Source organism: Drosophila persimilis, unplaced genomic scaffold, assembly GCF_003286085.1.
Source record: "Drosophila persimilis strain 14011-0111.01,24,50 unplaced genomic scaffold, DperRS2 tig00000000-arrow-pilon, whole genome shotgun sequence".
Classification (NCBI taxonomy): domain Eukaryota; kingdom Metazoa; phylum Arthropoda; class Insecta; order Diptera; family Drosophilidae; genus Drosophila; species Drosophila persimilis.
This window is the reverse complement of record NW_020825288.1, coordinates 27,836,641-27,853,823: the sequence shown is the minus strand read 5'-3', so window position 1 is coordinate 27,853,823 and position 17,183 is coordinate 27,836,641. Positions and strand designations below refer to the sequence as shown.

General features: G+C 44.3%; 1 protein-coding gene across 1 annotated transcript; it reads right to left on the bottom strand.

Annotated features, from left to right (window-relative positions):
- Positions 1-14,853: 14,853 nt before the first annotated feature.
- Positions 14,854-17,157, bottom strand: LOC6594273. The gene is made up of 8 exons (XM_026993644.1): positions 16,859-17,157; positions 16,627-16,796; positions 16,418-16,561; positions 16,141-16,350; positions 15,899-16,075; positions 15,548-15,846; positions 15,340-15,485; positions 14,854-15,266 (listed from the first exon to the last, which is right to left on the bottom strand). Exons 1-8 carry the CDS (start codon positions 17,139-17,141, stop codon positions 14,998-15,000), a joined length of 1,698 nt encoding a protein of 565 aa, XP_026849445.1. The 5' UTR covers positions 17,142-17,157; the 3' UTR covers positions 14,854-14,997.
- Positions 17,158-17,183: the final 26 nt, after the last annotated feature.

Here is a 17,183-nt window from a genome sequence, read left to right as displayed (position 1 = left end):
GGAGTCCTTTGGGCCGGTCGCGTACATTCGATTGTCTTTATGTAAGCCTCTGACCCCAGCATTGGCACTTCTGCTGCTGCTGCTGTTGTTGTGGCATATAAATCGAAAATTGTTGTTGTTTTACACAGAAGGACGATGCGTGTCAAGGCGTGACATAAACAATGCTTTATGCTTTATATATGTATGAAATCGAACCTCAAACTTACGGAGAGGAATGAAAATTAAAGCAAAACAACAGATGTCTCGATGTGAAGACTCTGCTGCTCCTGATGCCGCTTCTGCTACAAAAATTGATTTGAATATTTCATAAATTGCGGTTATTATACCCGATACTCAAAATGAGTATTGGGGTATATTAGATTTGTGGTAAAAGTGGATGTGTGTAACGTCCAGAAGGAATCGTTTCCGACCCTATAAAGTATATATATTCTTGATCAGCATCAATAGCCGAGTCGATTGAGCCCTGTCTGTCTGTCCGTCCGTCCGTCTGTCCGTCTGTCCGTCCCCTTCAGCGCCTAATGCTCAAAGACTATAAGAGCTAGAGCAACGATGTTTTGGATCCAGACTTCTGTGATATGTCACTGCTCCAAAAATATTTCAAAACTTTGCCCCGCCCACTTCCGCCCCCACAAAGGGCGAAAATCTGTGGCATCCACAATTTCGACGATACGAGAAAACTAAAAACGCAGAATCGTAGAAGATGACTATATCTTCTAGAGTGCAAAATCTGAACCAGATCGTATAATTATTACAGCCAGAATCACGAAAACAATTTCACTCTTTCTCGCTCTGTCTCACTCTAACACACAGGTTTCATGGTCGGTTTTGCCAATTGCAAAATATGAGTTCAAGGATCTCAGAACCTATAAAAGCCAGAGCAACCAAATTTGGTATCCACACTCCTGTGATATCGGACCTTGACCGTTTCCTGTCCAAATTTCGCCACACCCCCTTCCGCCCCCGCAAAGGACGAAAATCTGAGGCAACCACAAATCTCAGAGACTATTAAGGCTAGAGTAACCAAATTTGGTGCACACACTCCTTTAAGATGTCACTATAAAACGTATATCTCAGAATTTCGCCCCACCCCCATCCGCCCCCACAAAAGACGAAAATCTGTTGCATCCACAATATTGCAGATTTGAGAAAACTAAAAACGCAGAATCATAGATAATGACCATATCTATTAGATTGCTGAATCTGGATCAGATCAGACCATTTTTTTAGCCAAAAGGAACAAATCAATTTGCAGTGGCTACGCAGCGCCCGACGTCACGCTCAGACTGATTTTCTGTCTCTCTCGCACGCACTCTTTGTCGTGTCGTTAAATATTAGCGGCGTCTGCCGGAGGAGAGCCATACTGACTTAGTATCGGGTATAACCTTAGAGTTGCGGTGTCCGCAGCAACTCACAACGTTCCCCCTCGTTCCCAACTGTCATTGGCGTAGACATCGGCACCACATACATCATTTTTCATACACAAATGAAAGTCCAGTCTAAAACAATTGAAGCCTTTAGCATTTTGCTGTTGGCATAATTAATGAAGCCTTTGGAGCTTGAGGTATGAAAGTCCTTGCCTGGGGGCTCTTGAGGAAGAGAATTTCAAGGGCACCCACAGTAAATGATCTCAGAGTCTTTGCCTTTGAGCTGGTTCGTTTTGAGAGAGTACGTTTTTTGGATGGAGTAAGCTACTTGTTGTTTCAAGCCGGCACTTCACAAGCAAACAAGTGCTGTGTAGATGCCGGAGAGAGAGAGAGAGAGGGAGAGAGCGAACTTAAAGGAATCCAAACCGGACTTCCTACCTGCTTGGCCAGAATATGTACTGGCACTTTTGGCCAGCCAGCTCGAGGTTGTTTTGCCTGCCAGTCTGTTTGTCCCTCGGCTCATGGAACCTGCTGCCGGTTGACTTTGTCTTTCCTTGGAGTCGTCCCTGTACCTCTCTTCCTCTCTAGAGCTGGTGTCCCTGGCTCTCTGGCTCCTTGGCTCCCTGGCTCCCTGACTCTCTGGTTGCCTGCCTGAATGCCGTTTACAACTTCCTGGTCATGCTTCTGGCCTGGCCTGGCCTGGCCTTGCCTTTTGGCTTGTCGTTGACTCTTTGTTTTTCGCCTGCTTCTTTTTGTAGTTGTTGTTGCTGGTGTTTTGTTGGCCTTTATGGTTATCGTCGCTTTCTGGTTGCCTGTTTGTTGTTCTTGGCCGCAAGTTTGTTTTCGGCTGTTGCCAAGTGGAGTGCGCCGTCCATCAGCGTTGCTTCCCCTGTAATTAGCACAAAAAATCATGGATGGAGGAGAGCCAGAGAGAGAGAGAGGCAGAGAGTCATGGATGGAGGATGCACCCCGAAAAATGTTTGCAACTTGAAGTTCTCTCGGTCTTGTTCTTGGTTCTGGTTCTGGTTCTCTCTCTCTGACTTGGGTGCCTGGTCCCGCTGTGCTGCTGCTGTTGCAGTTGCATGATTTGCGGGGCTCCGAAAGTCAAGTCAAACTCAAGGCACTCGCACAGCGCGCACTCGAAAGTCATAAAGTGCAAAAATTGTTACACTCAGGCAGAAATGAATTATGAAAGTTGTTTCCAGTTGCAGTTGCAGGAGAGAGAGATGGCTACGATTCCTTTCTGCCTTATTTGGGTTACCCGTTGCCCTCTCTCCCATCTGCCTTTCCCTTTCGAGCCGAGCCCAGCCGAGCCCCAGCGAAAGTTCAGTTTTCAGAGAAAGTTCTGTTTGCGAGTCGGGTGCATATTATTTAATTCAATTTGAATGGGAAACTTAAAAAATATTGCAAACTTAAGAGCAAACCAACGAATAGTTTTTTTGTTGTCTTCTATTTTGATTCAGAAATGCTTACTGGAGAGTTGGCTAAGTTTTATTTCGATTCGAAGCAGCCTCATCGCTCAAGACCCTTTGGGGTCCAATGCAGAAATGAATTGGGCTTACTTTAATTTTGTTTCTTGACCGAAAGGGTTTGGTCTACCGTCATAGTTTTTAGTTGAAGCAGAACAAATTTTATTAACAGATCCCCGGTCATTGCAGTTGAGTAAATCAAGTGACTTTTCCAACAAAATATAACAAAGAAGATGGCCTCTAGGACCAGTTGGTTTGTTAAAGTTCTCTTTATTCCGCCACTAACACTTTGACCTTCTAATTGGGAGCCTAATTGGCAGATACCTAATTAAAATCCGACTTCAGTATGCCTGCATAATCGGAACCAACCGCACACCTCAACACCAGCGCCAAAAACAGCAGCAGAGCAGAACAAAAATATATTACGCATTGCGCCTAAAAGCCGACACCGAAAACTTTTCCCTTACCAAATACAAACACGGTGAGAACTTGACAACTTTTCGGGAATGCAACAACTTTAATTAGAAAGTTTTGTCACACATGCAGGATGGCAGGATGTCGGCGGCTATACTATATATAGTGGGTGTGTAGGATGTTGTGTGTTGCCCAAAAAATTGGCCCCCTGTTCTACCAACCAGAGCCACCAGAGTCACACTACACTCTGAAACATTGTGCATTTTTGAAGAGATTTTGCCCAACCCATCCACGCTTGCCAGTATCTCTTCCTGACTCAACGACCACACACAGACAATCTAAACTTTTCAAATCAATTTTAATTACCATAAATATTGTTGAACTTTTCGCTCAGTGCAGACAGAGCAACGTTTTCAACCTGGCCGTCAGTCAGCCAGTCAGTCAGTCTGCCCCGTCACTCAGTGTGTCTGTCATTCCCTGCCAAAAAAAGTGAGGTCGCGTACTTCGTCATTTCTGTGCCGCACTGGGGAACTGGAAGTTTTGTATCTTTTTGTCTCACAATGTATCTGCGTGTGTGTGTGTGTGTGTGTGCAATTTGCTTACATAGATTTCTGTTTACTCTGCGCACAACATTTTGCGTTTGCAATTTATTCCCACTGTCATGGCAACATGCGGGCCAGAAAAGGGAATTCCAGAAGGCAGGGCCAGGGCAGGTTTTTGGGGCAGAAGCATTTGAAAAATTGGCTCGAATGACAGACAAAAGTGTTGCGATTGCAAGTGAACTTTGTCTACAGCCATAAATGTTAACCCATGTGCGGGTTCAATAGGTTGTTAGAAGAGACACTCATGTATAGTTTTGGTTTTTGCTGTATTTCTGCACTCGGAATTTTTGGCATTTTTGGGATTTTATTTGTAGTTCTTCTACCGCACTCAACTGAGCAAACGAAATCGAGCAACGCTTCACCTTTTTGGCACCTAAAAGTTTTACGAACTTCTCGTCGGCTGCTGTTGCTGCAGCTGCTGCAAATGTGACCTGTGCCCGTCGAATCACGTAGCCACTCAGGTTCCCAATACACAAATGAGTTTATAGTTTTCGTTAGTCATTATTTAAGGAAGGACAGAGAGACGAAAGAACAGGTGCCCCTTTGGACAGCGACAACTCCTTCAACAATGTTGCAAAATTTCATTAAGAACAGACCACTGGGGAATGGCTTTAGGTGGAAAAGGTGGAAAGTTGTGGATTCTGTGCGGTGCTGGGCTGAGTGGATTTTCCTCCACTGACAGACAGGGTTTCCTTCGAGAAGACTTGGACTGGCTGGTACTTGCAATTAATAGGCAAAATGTGTTACAATATTTTTGATGGCTTTTGTGCGGTCGTTCGTTTTGCCTGTTTTATGGCACGGCTTATGACTCTCAACTTAACTCAGTTCGGGGGAAAGCTCTAGGAGAACGTGCTGAATTTTAATTAGCATCGTTTTAATGGGTTGTGGTAATTTACTTAGTAGGGCGAAGAGTGTCCATTTAAAGACATTCTTAAAGCAGCTCTCAAAGCGAGAATTTGCACAAAAAAACGCAATCAAAGATATCATAAGCAAAATAAATTCCTTATAAATGTCACAACATAATGCCGCTGACCCCAAGGAAGCAAAACAAGAGAGAAGAAAACCAGAAAAACCCTAAGCTGAATTACACGCATGAATCATCAGAATTATCAATCATACTTGAGTGGCAAACAACTGTTGGGCGGCGGCAAAGAAATATGAAACTGTAACCGAGCTGGGGAAAACTGTCAGCGCTGATAGATATACCAGACCCAGATAGAAAATACATGCCATACAGCGTTCTAGATTGCGGTGGGGTTGTGGGTGGAAGTCGTGTTCACATTAAGTGCTCCATAAGTGGAAATCAACAAATATAATCTAAATAAGTGCTTGTTAAACAAAATTTTTGTGTGCTTCCTTTTCGATTTCCCATCTGTGAGAGGGGTTACAAGTAGAAAACAAAAAGAAAAATGGTAAGGAAAGTGGGAAATGGTTTTGTGTTGACATTGTATGAATTTGTCTTTTCACAGGGCTGCTGTCAACTATAATGGACCCTTCCTATCTCGTCGAGATATATTGGAAATGAGAGTCAAAGCAAGAACCGAATGGCAAGGGCAAACATCATGCCACCAAATTGAATCAGAAATGCTAATGTGCATATCACGTGAAGCAATCAGCGCCCAACTGGCAAGTAATCAACAATTTGGATTGAAAACGAAACGAAAGCGAGAGCGAGAGCAAATGAAAATGAAAACCTAAATAAAGTGCTGAAAACGCTGAAACGTGCCAACCACTTAAGAGTGGTGCGCAGACGGGGCAGGCAGACGAGAGGCAGCGGCACCGGCAGTGGCAGCGGCAGCGGCAACCAACCAGGCTTTAAATTTAATGCTAACCATCCAGGATGGCAACGGCAATGATGATGAGTTGGCAAAATAAAACAGGAAATGACCGACAACGTGGCCAGAACAGAACAGAACAGGACAGAACAGCAGAAGACCAGTGCACGGCACAGAAGCGTACCCCGGACGGATGGATGGACATGCCACACGAATGAACGGACCCCACCGGACGCAGGCAAGTGGCAAAACTTTCATTGCTTTTATTCGCTTATTTAACACAAATTTTTCGGTTATTTTGCAAAGCGTTTTATGTCATTGTTTGAGTGTGAGTGTGGGTTAGCATAGAGAATTTGCACAAATTTGCATTGTCATTTTGGGACAATTAGTCGCCCAGAAGCAGGAGAGCCAACCACAGCCACAGAGCAGCAAATTCACGTCATCCGTGTCGTATGAGCAATGTTCATGATATTCATAGAGCACAACACAAAAATATAATGAAGCTGCTGTTCATTTCAGTTAAGGAGAAAAGAGAAAGAGAGAGAGAGAGAAAGAGAGAGAGGTACACATAAATTAATTAGTTGGGTAAACTACTTTTGTTCTGCTCTATGGGATCCCAATCATTGAGTGTTATGGAAACGTCTGGAGAAATATAAGAAGTGATTCAATAAATTTGGAATATCAACTTAATACTCATTTTTAAATAAATATCAACCTGAATCTGTACCAGCATCGTGCATGTCCTTGAGGAAATAATTAAATAGGTTAATGATCGGCTAATTGAGCGCGGTTAAATGAAGAGGCATGTATGAGAGGGCCCCGCCATGACATGCTTGGTACACTGATTTATCTGCGAGACTGCTAACAAATAATGGATATTTATAGTCCTCAAATGAAAAGCCCCTTTGTGCTTTTGTGTGTGTGGCGGCGACCATCATAAATAATCTCATTTCGAAACATCATTTTGGCTGACCACGAAAAGGGTAGGTAGACATAACAACCAACAAACAAAAATATAAAAGAAGAAAATCAGTTAGTCAGAGAAGAACGTGTTGCGGGCAAAATTCGACAATTTATTTCGACGAAAATTGATTTTTTCCCGCTGCCATAGTTGAGGATGAGTGGCGTGGCAGACATGAGGAAGGGTTCTAGAGGTTTCAGGTTCAACTGCACATTTTCGATGCCGCACACGTAAAGCGTTCTAACAATTCAATCAGTTAGCGTTGGCGAGAAAAAATCGTTAGCCATAGAAATTGATAATATTTGAATGCAGCCAGCACATTGGAAAAATACAGAGAAATACTGGCACAAAAATTTCCACTGCAATGGCCAGCGACAAAATGATGGTCAGACAGAAACAAAATCAAGACAGCAAAAGAGGAGCAGACGGTGGAAGAGGAACACTTCTCGAAGTATCCAAAAGTGCAATGGCACGACTTCGACACAAGTCGAGCTGAAAATTTCTGTTGAGAAAACTTCCATTTTCGTTGGTTTATTTTCTATTTGTCGGTTACCTGGTTGAGCAAAGTTTTTCCCCGTCAGTTGGCAAAAGTTTTAAATTTGAATTTGAACATGAATTTCTCATGTAATCAGCGCCGTAGCGAAAGAAAAGAGAAAATGTAACAACTTGCCCACACGAGCAGAGCACTTCATTAATGTGGAAAATGGCGAACGGCAATGGCAATGGCAATGGCAATGGCAGTGGGCCCCTGCCAGCGGGAAATGGAAAATGGCCACCCGCCCTGAATGACCAGAGATGGTGTACGGGGGCAAATCTCTCCAAGGATTGTTAATAAGCGAAGGTGCAGTGGATAGATGCTGGACGCTGGACTCTGGATAGTGTAACGGAAATGGAGTGGAGTGCTGGTCGATGTCGGGATGCACGTATTGGTCGTGATTTGTGGACGTTTTGTGCTTCGTTAGAAGAGCAAGTGGCGTGGCCAGGTGGCGATTGACCGTTCAATATGCCAAACCACCAAACGAACTTTGTCTGTTGACTTACAAAAAATCACTTGCATATTTCTAGTAAATTGCATGCAGTGTAGGGACAATGGAAAATGGAGAATCCTAATTGCCATGTGTTTGGAAGAGACAAAAATCGCGTTGCTTTGGAGTATCTCGATCATGCCATGTTCTGCATTTGTAAGTGTTAAATGAGAGTGAAACACTCTCTACTCACTTTCCAGCCTTTGTTGTACTGGCAACAAAAGAAAGAAAAAGAAAAAAAGGCGACAATCACCCAAGACACATGCGACTTTGGGCAAACAAGGGCTCCAATTGCTCACAACTATGCAATTTCCATGCATTTTTATTCAAATTCCGAAACAAAACGTTGAAAAACAAAGGCAAGTTTTAAGCTTTTTCATCGTTTTGTGTGTTGGGCCATTTGAAAACGGAAACCTTTGTCATTATGTACCTACAACAGAAATGTCAAAAGCAAAAACCAAAAAAAGAACACCAAAATGGGTGGAGGTGGGTAGGCATGTTTTATATTTTTGCAACAAAACTCACTAATTTTCTTTTATGTGGAGACAGAAGAGACGGCAGGCAACACGAGAGCTCTGGTAGGCAGGCAGTCGGCTGTCGGCGCAAAAAAAGAAAGAAAAATGCTAAAAGCGAAATGGCAAAACACTGTCCTTTCGTTGTGTGTGTGTGTGTGTGTGTATGGGTGAGAGAGCGTTAGTATCTATGCGAGTGTGGGTGTAGTCTTGTGGAAAAGAAAAAGATGGCTGCAGTGTGACACAAAAATCAGTGAAAAGAGAGCAACAGCAAAAGAACAGAACAGGAACAAATGGCAAACGGGAAAACACAAACAAATGTCACTCAACAATTTTTATGAGTCTGACAAAAGTGAATTATACGAATGGACCCGGGGACACCGACGCCCCTTTTTCTAACGCAATTTATCTATGTTAAGCGACAACGGCGACCGGAGTCGTATACCCGGAGTCCGCCTCTAGCTGCCGCAGTCCCAAGTCCCAATCCTTTTCCTACCAATTCCCTTTTGGAAAAGTGTTGAATATTTGCTGCATTTTGTCGCCATGGTTTGCTTTTAATTCTTCTTGTTTTTTGTTTGTTGTTTGAAGACATCAGAGCAAATGAATTACACTACACAACTCCTTGGCCACAGATACAAAAAGCTTTGACTCATAATTTTCACTGGTTGTGGGGCATAAAAATGGGGCAGTGCAGGCAGCACCAGACCAGCACCTTGCCACCACCGACTGACCCTTGCGTATGTGGGTTGACTTTTATATTTATGTTTTTAATTTCCTTTTGTTTGGATTGTGTTTTTCAGTGCTTTTTCTTCTTCTTTTTCCCCTTTTCGTAGTCATGCATATTTCTGGGGCCAATTTCTTGGAGAGCTTTGTCAATGTCCAGCCCTGCATTTTGGGTTGCTTGTCATTTTATGGTTTATTGGCTGAGATTCATTTTATTTTTGTATCTTTTTTGATGAAGTTTTGTTTGGTGAATACTTCGGAGGGTTGTGCAATATGTTTGGGGGAATGGTGCTGCTTTTTTCAGCAATTTCTGAAATTCGATCTATAAATCATTCTGTATTGCATTATCTAAGAATCAATTAAATTGCTCTAAATAATTTTTAATAGTATCAATTCATCGGGCTTTTTTTCTTTTATTTATATCTCAAATTCATCATCCAAGTATATTTTTTTCAGCCTTGTTTGAACGTCCGCTGAGTGGTCCATGGTTATTCATTTTAAATATTTTCTGCAAAAAAGGCATCATGCCTTTTAATGGCCTTCAATTGCGATGGCCATCGAAAGGCAAGAGAGCGTAAGCAATGACAGCTAAAGCAATGAAAATAAATGCAAATGCAAATGCAGTTGCAGACCGTGAGGGAGTGGGAGGAAAAGAGCCACTCGAACTGTGACAAACGACAGCCGATGGCAAATTAAAGCAGCTAACAATATAAGCCATGCCATGAAACTATATTGAAATAGTTGACAATTGCTAAAGCGTTTAATTGAAAAATGAGCAAAAACGGCAATCGGAAAAACTGTTTCAGCCATTACGCAATATGCGTGGGTAATTTCCATTGGAAACTCATCAGGCGATGAATACGAAAATAAGCACACAACATTTCCATTTCCATTTCGGGTGGTTTGTTTGTTTGTTTTTCGTTGTTTGGTTTTTGATAAAAATAAAAACAAATATAAAATATTAATAAAAGGCGAGCGCTCTGACATATGGCAGCCACGTGCTTACGATATATCTTGATGCATACAATTTTTTAGTATCCGTCGAGTAGCAGCAGCAGACTCGCTCTCGAGCACTAATGTGTCGGGAGCCGTATTCGGGTGCCGGGAAAACCTTTTAAGAGCACCCATTAAACTTGTCTCGGCTATGAAACAAAATGGCGCTAAGGATACCCACACAATGGCACCCGGGGCCAGCACCCGTACATTCATACATACATACATACACAGGAAGAGAGCCAGCGGGTTATTGCTAATCAACTCACGTTTTCGCTGCTCGTTTGAAAATGTATTTTGTGACGCCATTTTGAACTGAAGTCGAGTCGAAGAACGTCTGCCGCGGCGCCGCCTTATCACCCGGGGCTTATCAAATTCATCGTTATCCCCCAGCTAAAGGTGGGCGGCATAAGGGTAGGGGTCTCGGTTTTGCTCTGGCTCGAGGCCAAGGAGACAGACACACTATTACGTTTCCCTTTTAATAGTTGGGCGTCGCTGCCAGTCGCTGATTAAAATGAAGTTGACTTCAAGTACATCCGTCAGTTGTTCAGTCAAGTCACGCATTGAATTGTCTTTCGTTTCGGGCGTTTTTTTTTGGGCATGGCATGGCCATTCATTTATAAGCTTTGTCTTTGTATAAATGGGTGGAGCGCCCAGACCAGAGCCATTTGCATTGAATGCTATCTGTCAGCGGCATGCGAAAACTCATTTGATTTACTTTTTGCTCTTAAAGAAATCAAACTTAAGGACCTGGATGTGGTATGGGGATTGGCTTCAAGGGATGTGAAGTTTATTACTGCTGCACTGCCTCGGAAGGTTCTTTCTGGCTTTTGTTTCAACTCACAAAGAAGCACCGCAGGATATGCCTGAACTACAGTGGAATGCAGGGCCTTTTTCAGCGGGGAATATATAATTTCTTATATAAATGAGTTGATATGCTTCCACTGTTCACGCAGCTCATTTGGCAAATAAATACTCGTATGTGTGCATGTTCTTCTGGCATTTCATCTATTTTTGTATGTTTTCCTCCTTCGCTGACACACAATACTCGTACCCCCGTTGGACTTTTTCTTTGTCGCGTAATCGCTGCGCTGCTGTGCGAGTCTCATAAGAAATGCTCATACCGAAATAATCCGAATATGACATCTGAGCTGTCAGGGGACTTTATTATCTAGACATCGTCGGGAGAAAGCCAAGACTCAACCGAACAGAACTGTCAGAAGCAGCCGCATATTCCCTCCACGAATCGAAGGACACCCTACCCTACACCCTACTTTGCATTTACTCGTATTCGTACTCGTCCTACCCGTATATGTGTGTGTATGCATATTTTACTTAATCTTGCCTGTGTGCCTGAGCTGTCCACCTTTTTCATGTCGTGTGACGGCACAGTCTGGGCACAAAAGGAGGTTGAAATGCCACAATTACAATTTAAGAATGCCAGGTCGCAAATAATTTCATCTGGTCACGTGTCATAAATACAGTTTGCAATCCACCCAACAATCGGTTTGCCAGCACGTAGCAGTAGTTTTCGGGGGAGCAGCACTGGGAGAGTGGAATCTAATTTTCCGCAGATTTCCCTGGGATTTTTTGCAGCCAATCCTCCAGGAGTGCATCGTTCCCTTTCCGTTCGAGGCGGCTGTGGCTTAGTTATCCTTGTCGCTTGGCTGGACAACGGATTGGCCCCATTGCTACCTCGCCCGAATCTAATTTGCATGCATTCAACACACAACCCGTAACCCACAACCCACAGCCCACTCTGCCTCACAGTTTAAGTTGTCCCCCAAAGAATTGGCCGCAACAGGGACTCTGGACTGGATTGGGTCGATGCTGGGACATCGTTTTGTGTATGTGTTTGGGCGGTCCTGTCTTCGATGCATTAACCTACAAAATGTAACTACTCGTACATTCACCACTATACAGCCGCCCAGCTGCTGCTTCAGTTGCAGCCATAAAATTGGCTCTCTGCCTGGCAGATTTAAGTGTCCGGCGGTTTGACAGATTGAGCCAGTTTCGGGTGCATCGAATGGATATCAAATTGGATGAGATTGGCAGCAGATTCGGCAAGCAGGATTGCTTCAGTTCTGGTAGGTGTTTTGCGAAAAAGTCCACCCTGAGAATATCCCCAGTGTAATTGTCTTAATCCATTTATTACATGCTAAATATTATTGCTTCATTTTAAACGTTTTCGTGGTGGCATTTATCATTGCCACTGGATCCGAATAGCACTCTCCTGGCGCTCTTCTTCTCACGCTCTTAGTCAGCTATAAATCTTGCCAGCCGGCATTGTCCTGCCGCTCCTGCCATTGCTACTACTGCCTGCTGCTTGCAACGCAGCCTTTGAAATGCCAGTTCAACTTGCCCCATAAGTGGCTTAAATGTTGAATTTCACATACAATGCGAGCGGACCAGAGAGAGTGCTGTCCCAGAGGGAGCCTTAGAGTAAGGGGGGAAAAAAAAACTAAAACAGGACACATGGCCGCACCGGATGGGGGCAGAACGGAGCTGTTCGCATTGTGCCGAGTGCCAAGTTATGTGCCTGGGCCTCTCTCCCATCGCCATCGCCGTGTGCCATGAATGTCCTTATAAATTGTCTGCAATGTTAAATGTTGCATGTGTCTGCCTGGCCCAAGTCTTCCTTGCACCCACTCTTTCTCTCCCACTACTCGTATTACTATCATTCTGGCTTGTTCCTGTGTGTGGGGGCGGGGTCTCATCTGGTTTGGTTGCCTTTGACTTTGGCTGCAGTTTTGCCTGCAGCTCAGGAATTTATGGCTCTGCCTCTCGCTTCCAGGCCCTGCCTCTGTCTCTGGCTCTGGCATTGGGGGTGTGTGTGTGCCTGGCTGTACGAGTATGTGCCACTAATCAGCACACGTTTTAGCAGCCATCCAGTTTGCAGGAAGTGGAAGTTGAAATTGTTAAAAGCAATAAAGCTAATAAGTGATGTGGCAAATGTGCGGCCTCGCTTTGGTTAGGTGTATGTGTATGTGTGTGTGTGTGTGTGTGAAGTTTCTGTGTGCGCTCATGGGGGATGGTCACACTGTTTCCGTTCTTAGTGATGCAATCGGTAGTTTGTGGCATTCACCCTACCCTTCCATCGCTAGTTTTTCAGACCGTTTCCATAGCCAGCGGCACGGGAAATCAGCAATTAGTGGCAGACAAAACGCCCCAAGCATAAGGAATGGCACAGGCCCAGGCCCACGCCCAGGATACTGGTCCAGGCTTCGACACATACATATACTATATACGTATGCAAGTGCATGTGTGTGAGTGAGGGAGATGGCACGCATTTCCGTCACCGCCAACTGCTTCCGGCGCCTCTTAGTGCACTTCGACTTGGCCACTGGGGAGCCTCCCTCTGTCGGACCACCTCTGCTATGTTTGCCAGACCTTTGTTCGACTTTCTCCCGTCGTCCTGCGTCCGTGTAATTTTATGACTAATTAGTCAGCTAGTACGTCAAGTTGGTAACTACAGCAAGGCTGTAAGGCAGCTCCTGCGACAAGCCAGCTCCTGCCATCTGCAGCAACAGCCACTGACGACTCCGTTTAGCTTAAGTCTATTACAGTTGTGGGGCGTTGATCGTGGGCGTGGCCATTTATTTGCCTTGCTGCGCTTTTAATTGCTTGCAAGCAATTTCTTTGGCCTTTTTATGGCATGCAACAGACCAACAGCAGCCGCAGTGGCAGTTGCAACAAGAGCAACAGCCTCCGGTGTGTCTACAAAGTTGAGTTTCAATTTTAGTTGGCTCCTTGCTGCTGCTGTCGGAGGCTGCTGCTGCTGCTGCTGTTTCTCTTTGTTGCCTGCCTCTGCATTCTTTGTTCTTATTTGGCTTTGTGTAGTTTTGCCTCATAAAACACACAAAGCACAATGCAGACATTCCCCGATGCTTACCAGCTGCCACTCTGATGATGGGGATCTGAACATTTTGCGGTGGCCTTAAAGCTCCTTTTAAAGTGGATAATGAGGCCCCTAGGGTGCAGCGTAATGTCATGGCAAATATACACAAGATAGAGAACAATTTCAACCTACTTAGCATTCAGTATCTCAATCTTGAGAGCTTCACCATGTAATTAATCTCAACCGAAGAGGCAGGTGAAAATATTGCTAAATTAACAGCTGACAAAAAGGTCGACAAATGATTTCCTCTGCTGAATTCTCCACTTCCGTTGCATGTAGCTGTAGCATCATTTGTAGCACGTACATCACCTTCTGCAGAACGAAACAGCGGCCAAAAGTCGAGGAAGAGCGGAAAGTTTTTGGCGTGCCGGATTTAAAAATCCACTCAAAACACACGAAGCCCGAAGCTCTCGGACGATGCGAGGGGAAAAATTTAAATGACAAGCAAGTAATGGGAACTGCCAACAATTTTCAAAGGCAGAGGTGGTGCTGGTGCTGGTGCTGCCAGGTGGTGCAAAACTTTGCCACCTTTTGGCCAAACCTTTGCATCGAAAATCAGCTAAAAACACAACAAATGGCTTCATTTATTTGCGTCTTTTGTATGCGATGCTGCTCGGAACTTCCTGCCGCCGCCAGGTGGCAAGACACCAGGAAAAACTAGCGGCAGAGAGGAAGAGTCTGATTCACGCTTAGATCCCAGCTTTCCCCCTCTGAAATCCGAAATTGTTGGCAAAGTTTACACTGAAAAGGTTGCCGCCTCCAACAGCACGACGCAACACGGAATCAAGAGGAAAGTCGGAGTCGGAGTCGGAAAGGAAAGGAAAGGAAGGCAGCATCAACTATTTATATATAAGAACCAGTTGGCAGAGCAGTACTTGCTCTGCTCTGCAGCTGCACTTTGCTGTGATTGAATGGCCAACACCAGCAGCCGTTAATGTGTTTGAGGTTTCTCTCATTGAGATAAAGTTTTTGGCCTGCCGGAAATACAAGAGGAAAGTCGCACTTTAAAGTTTTTTCCGGCGACAAACTTGTGCCACTAGTACAACCAAACCCCCACAGACCCCCAGTAACTCATTAAGCTTAAAAAGTATTATAAAATAATAGATTACATACGGAATATATTTCCCTGTCACATTTACAGATTCTACAGTTTCTTCTATGTAATTTAGCTGTGACTTTTCGTGGTATCCATCAAGGGGCATTGGCCCGAAGCGTGTCTCAAAACCGGGAGGACATTTAGCGTCTTCTTTAGATATGCAGCTTAGTCGATACCCTCATCAGAAGAATCCCGACCCGACTTCATGCCCGTTCTTCTTATTGTCATCCTCTTTATCAGTAATTCCTCTGCATTGACCTTCATGCATATATCGATGAACAGGCACAGATCCAGGTTCTTGAGGCGTTTGGCCAACTCAAAGGCTTCGGCGAGTACATCCTTCTGGTTCTCGACTTTCTCCATAATTGCGTGCGCCTTGCAGATGACTATCAGACTCAGGAAGCACCACACAATGCTGTTGCATCTGGTGGCCTCTGTCGAACAAGAGAATTTGGAATTGGAATTTATATGTATCTAACTCTAATCGTAATCACACTCCTGACTCACCCTCCATTGCCTTGCGAGCCAGTGAAACAGCCATATTAAATGAATTATTGTTCATATGGGCTAGGGCCAGCTCATGCAGCAGATAGGCACGCTCTATGGGATACTTGGCGAATCTCATGCGGCTCTCATAGCGAGCAGATAGCTTCCTGGAAAAGCAATTAAATAACAATTCAATCAGAGTGCAAAATCAGAGCAATGTAATACCCACTTGAACAACTCAGTCTTGGGATCCCTCAAATCGGTTCTTGGTACGTTCATCGTTTTTTTCTGCTTCGGATTCTCTTTAAGCGCATTTATATTCATTTCATGGGGCAGTCCGAAGAGTGTCAATAGACGTTGTTTGCCCTTTAAGACGGTCATATCGCTGGGAATTTTGTATTCATTAATGCGGGCCAAACCCAAGTAGTTGTAGACCTCATTAATGAATTCAAATTTCCATGGCATTGTGCGATGCGTCTTAACGGTAACATAATCGCCCATAACCTCCTCAACAAATGTTGACAGTTTCTGTGGGAGGAAGCATTAGAAAAAAAAACCCAAAACCAAAAGAAACACTCACATCTAATGAACCGACTTGTATCAAATGCCGAATGCTTCGCAAAATCTTGAACATATTTCTCCTCGTCTGATACTGAATTCTGTATAGATTTTCCTCCTGTTGTTTATGATGCAGTTCCTCGTTCGGATATCGTTGGTAATACTTGGCGTACATGGGGCAACGTGCTTGCAGCATTTTCTATATACAAAAACAATCCGATTCTTAGGAGCACTCAAAATGGATGAAAATGAAAGTGGTCAAACCGTTAAAGTGCGCGCTGATGTGTAATTTGTATCCATCAGATTCTTCAAATAGGGCGAAGATTGTTTTGAGTGTTTCGGCAGCACATTGGGGTTGCCACGCAGATCCTTGAGGTAGGCCATATCCAGCCAGCATTTATCCAGATACGTCTGATTGTAGATATTGAAACATCGCTTCCGTCTGGCTTGTTCCAGTGGAGAGACAAATACTTCCTACATTTGAGACACAGAATATATTAGAGATCTTAGAGAGTACAAAGATTAATATTAATTGGCTCACCGGAACTTCCAAAATGCTAACAACATCGCAATCATCCGCGACTGGCTTTGGCTGCCTGGCCTGATCGGTAATCATGCGACGGATCAGGCGCTGCACTGCCGGTGAGGTCTCGTCACTCAACATCTCCTTAAAGTTCTCATCGACCTGAATAAGAAGTGAGAGATTGCAATGAGGCTTTTGGGATCGGGGATTGATTGTTCTGAGCATACCACTTCCAGTCGGTTGATACTGGGCTTGGCCTGGGCGCCACTGAACAGCCCCAGAGAATTGTGAAGATTCATCTTGGCATCCTCGAAGCGATTCGACTCGTAGAGTGCATCAGAGATCTCAATTCTAACATGTGGATTGGCAATGTCACCCATCGACCATCCCAGGATGGCTGAAGTCACTCAAAAAAACTTAGTAAACGTGATTCTATATTCCATCAAAGATCGTTCATACCTTCTGCCTGGGTACAGTCCTTGAGGGCTTCGGGGGCCAAGCCCCTCAACCGTTTGACTTTACTGCGTCTCATTAGAGTATTCGTGTCGTTGGCATTGATGTCCAAGGCTTTATTCAAATAATGAATTCCTTGGGCGAAGCGCTGATGGCGAGTAAAGTACAGTCCCCAGTCTGAGTAGATGCCTCCGAGCTGCTCTTGGGACCAAGCAATCACTTCCCATGGCCTCAGGTGCGGTACAATTCCGGCTGTCGGTGCTCGCAATTCAGATGTTATGGATGCCATTATTAATTATTTAATTAAGTGAAATACAACTAATAAAAAACT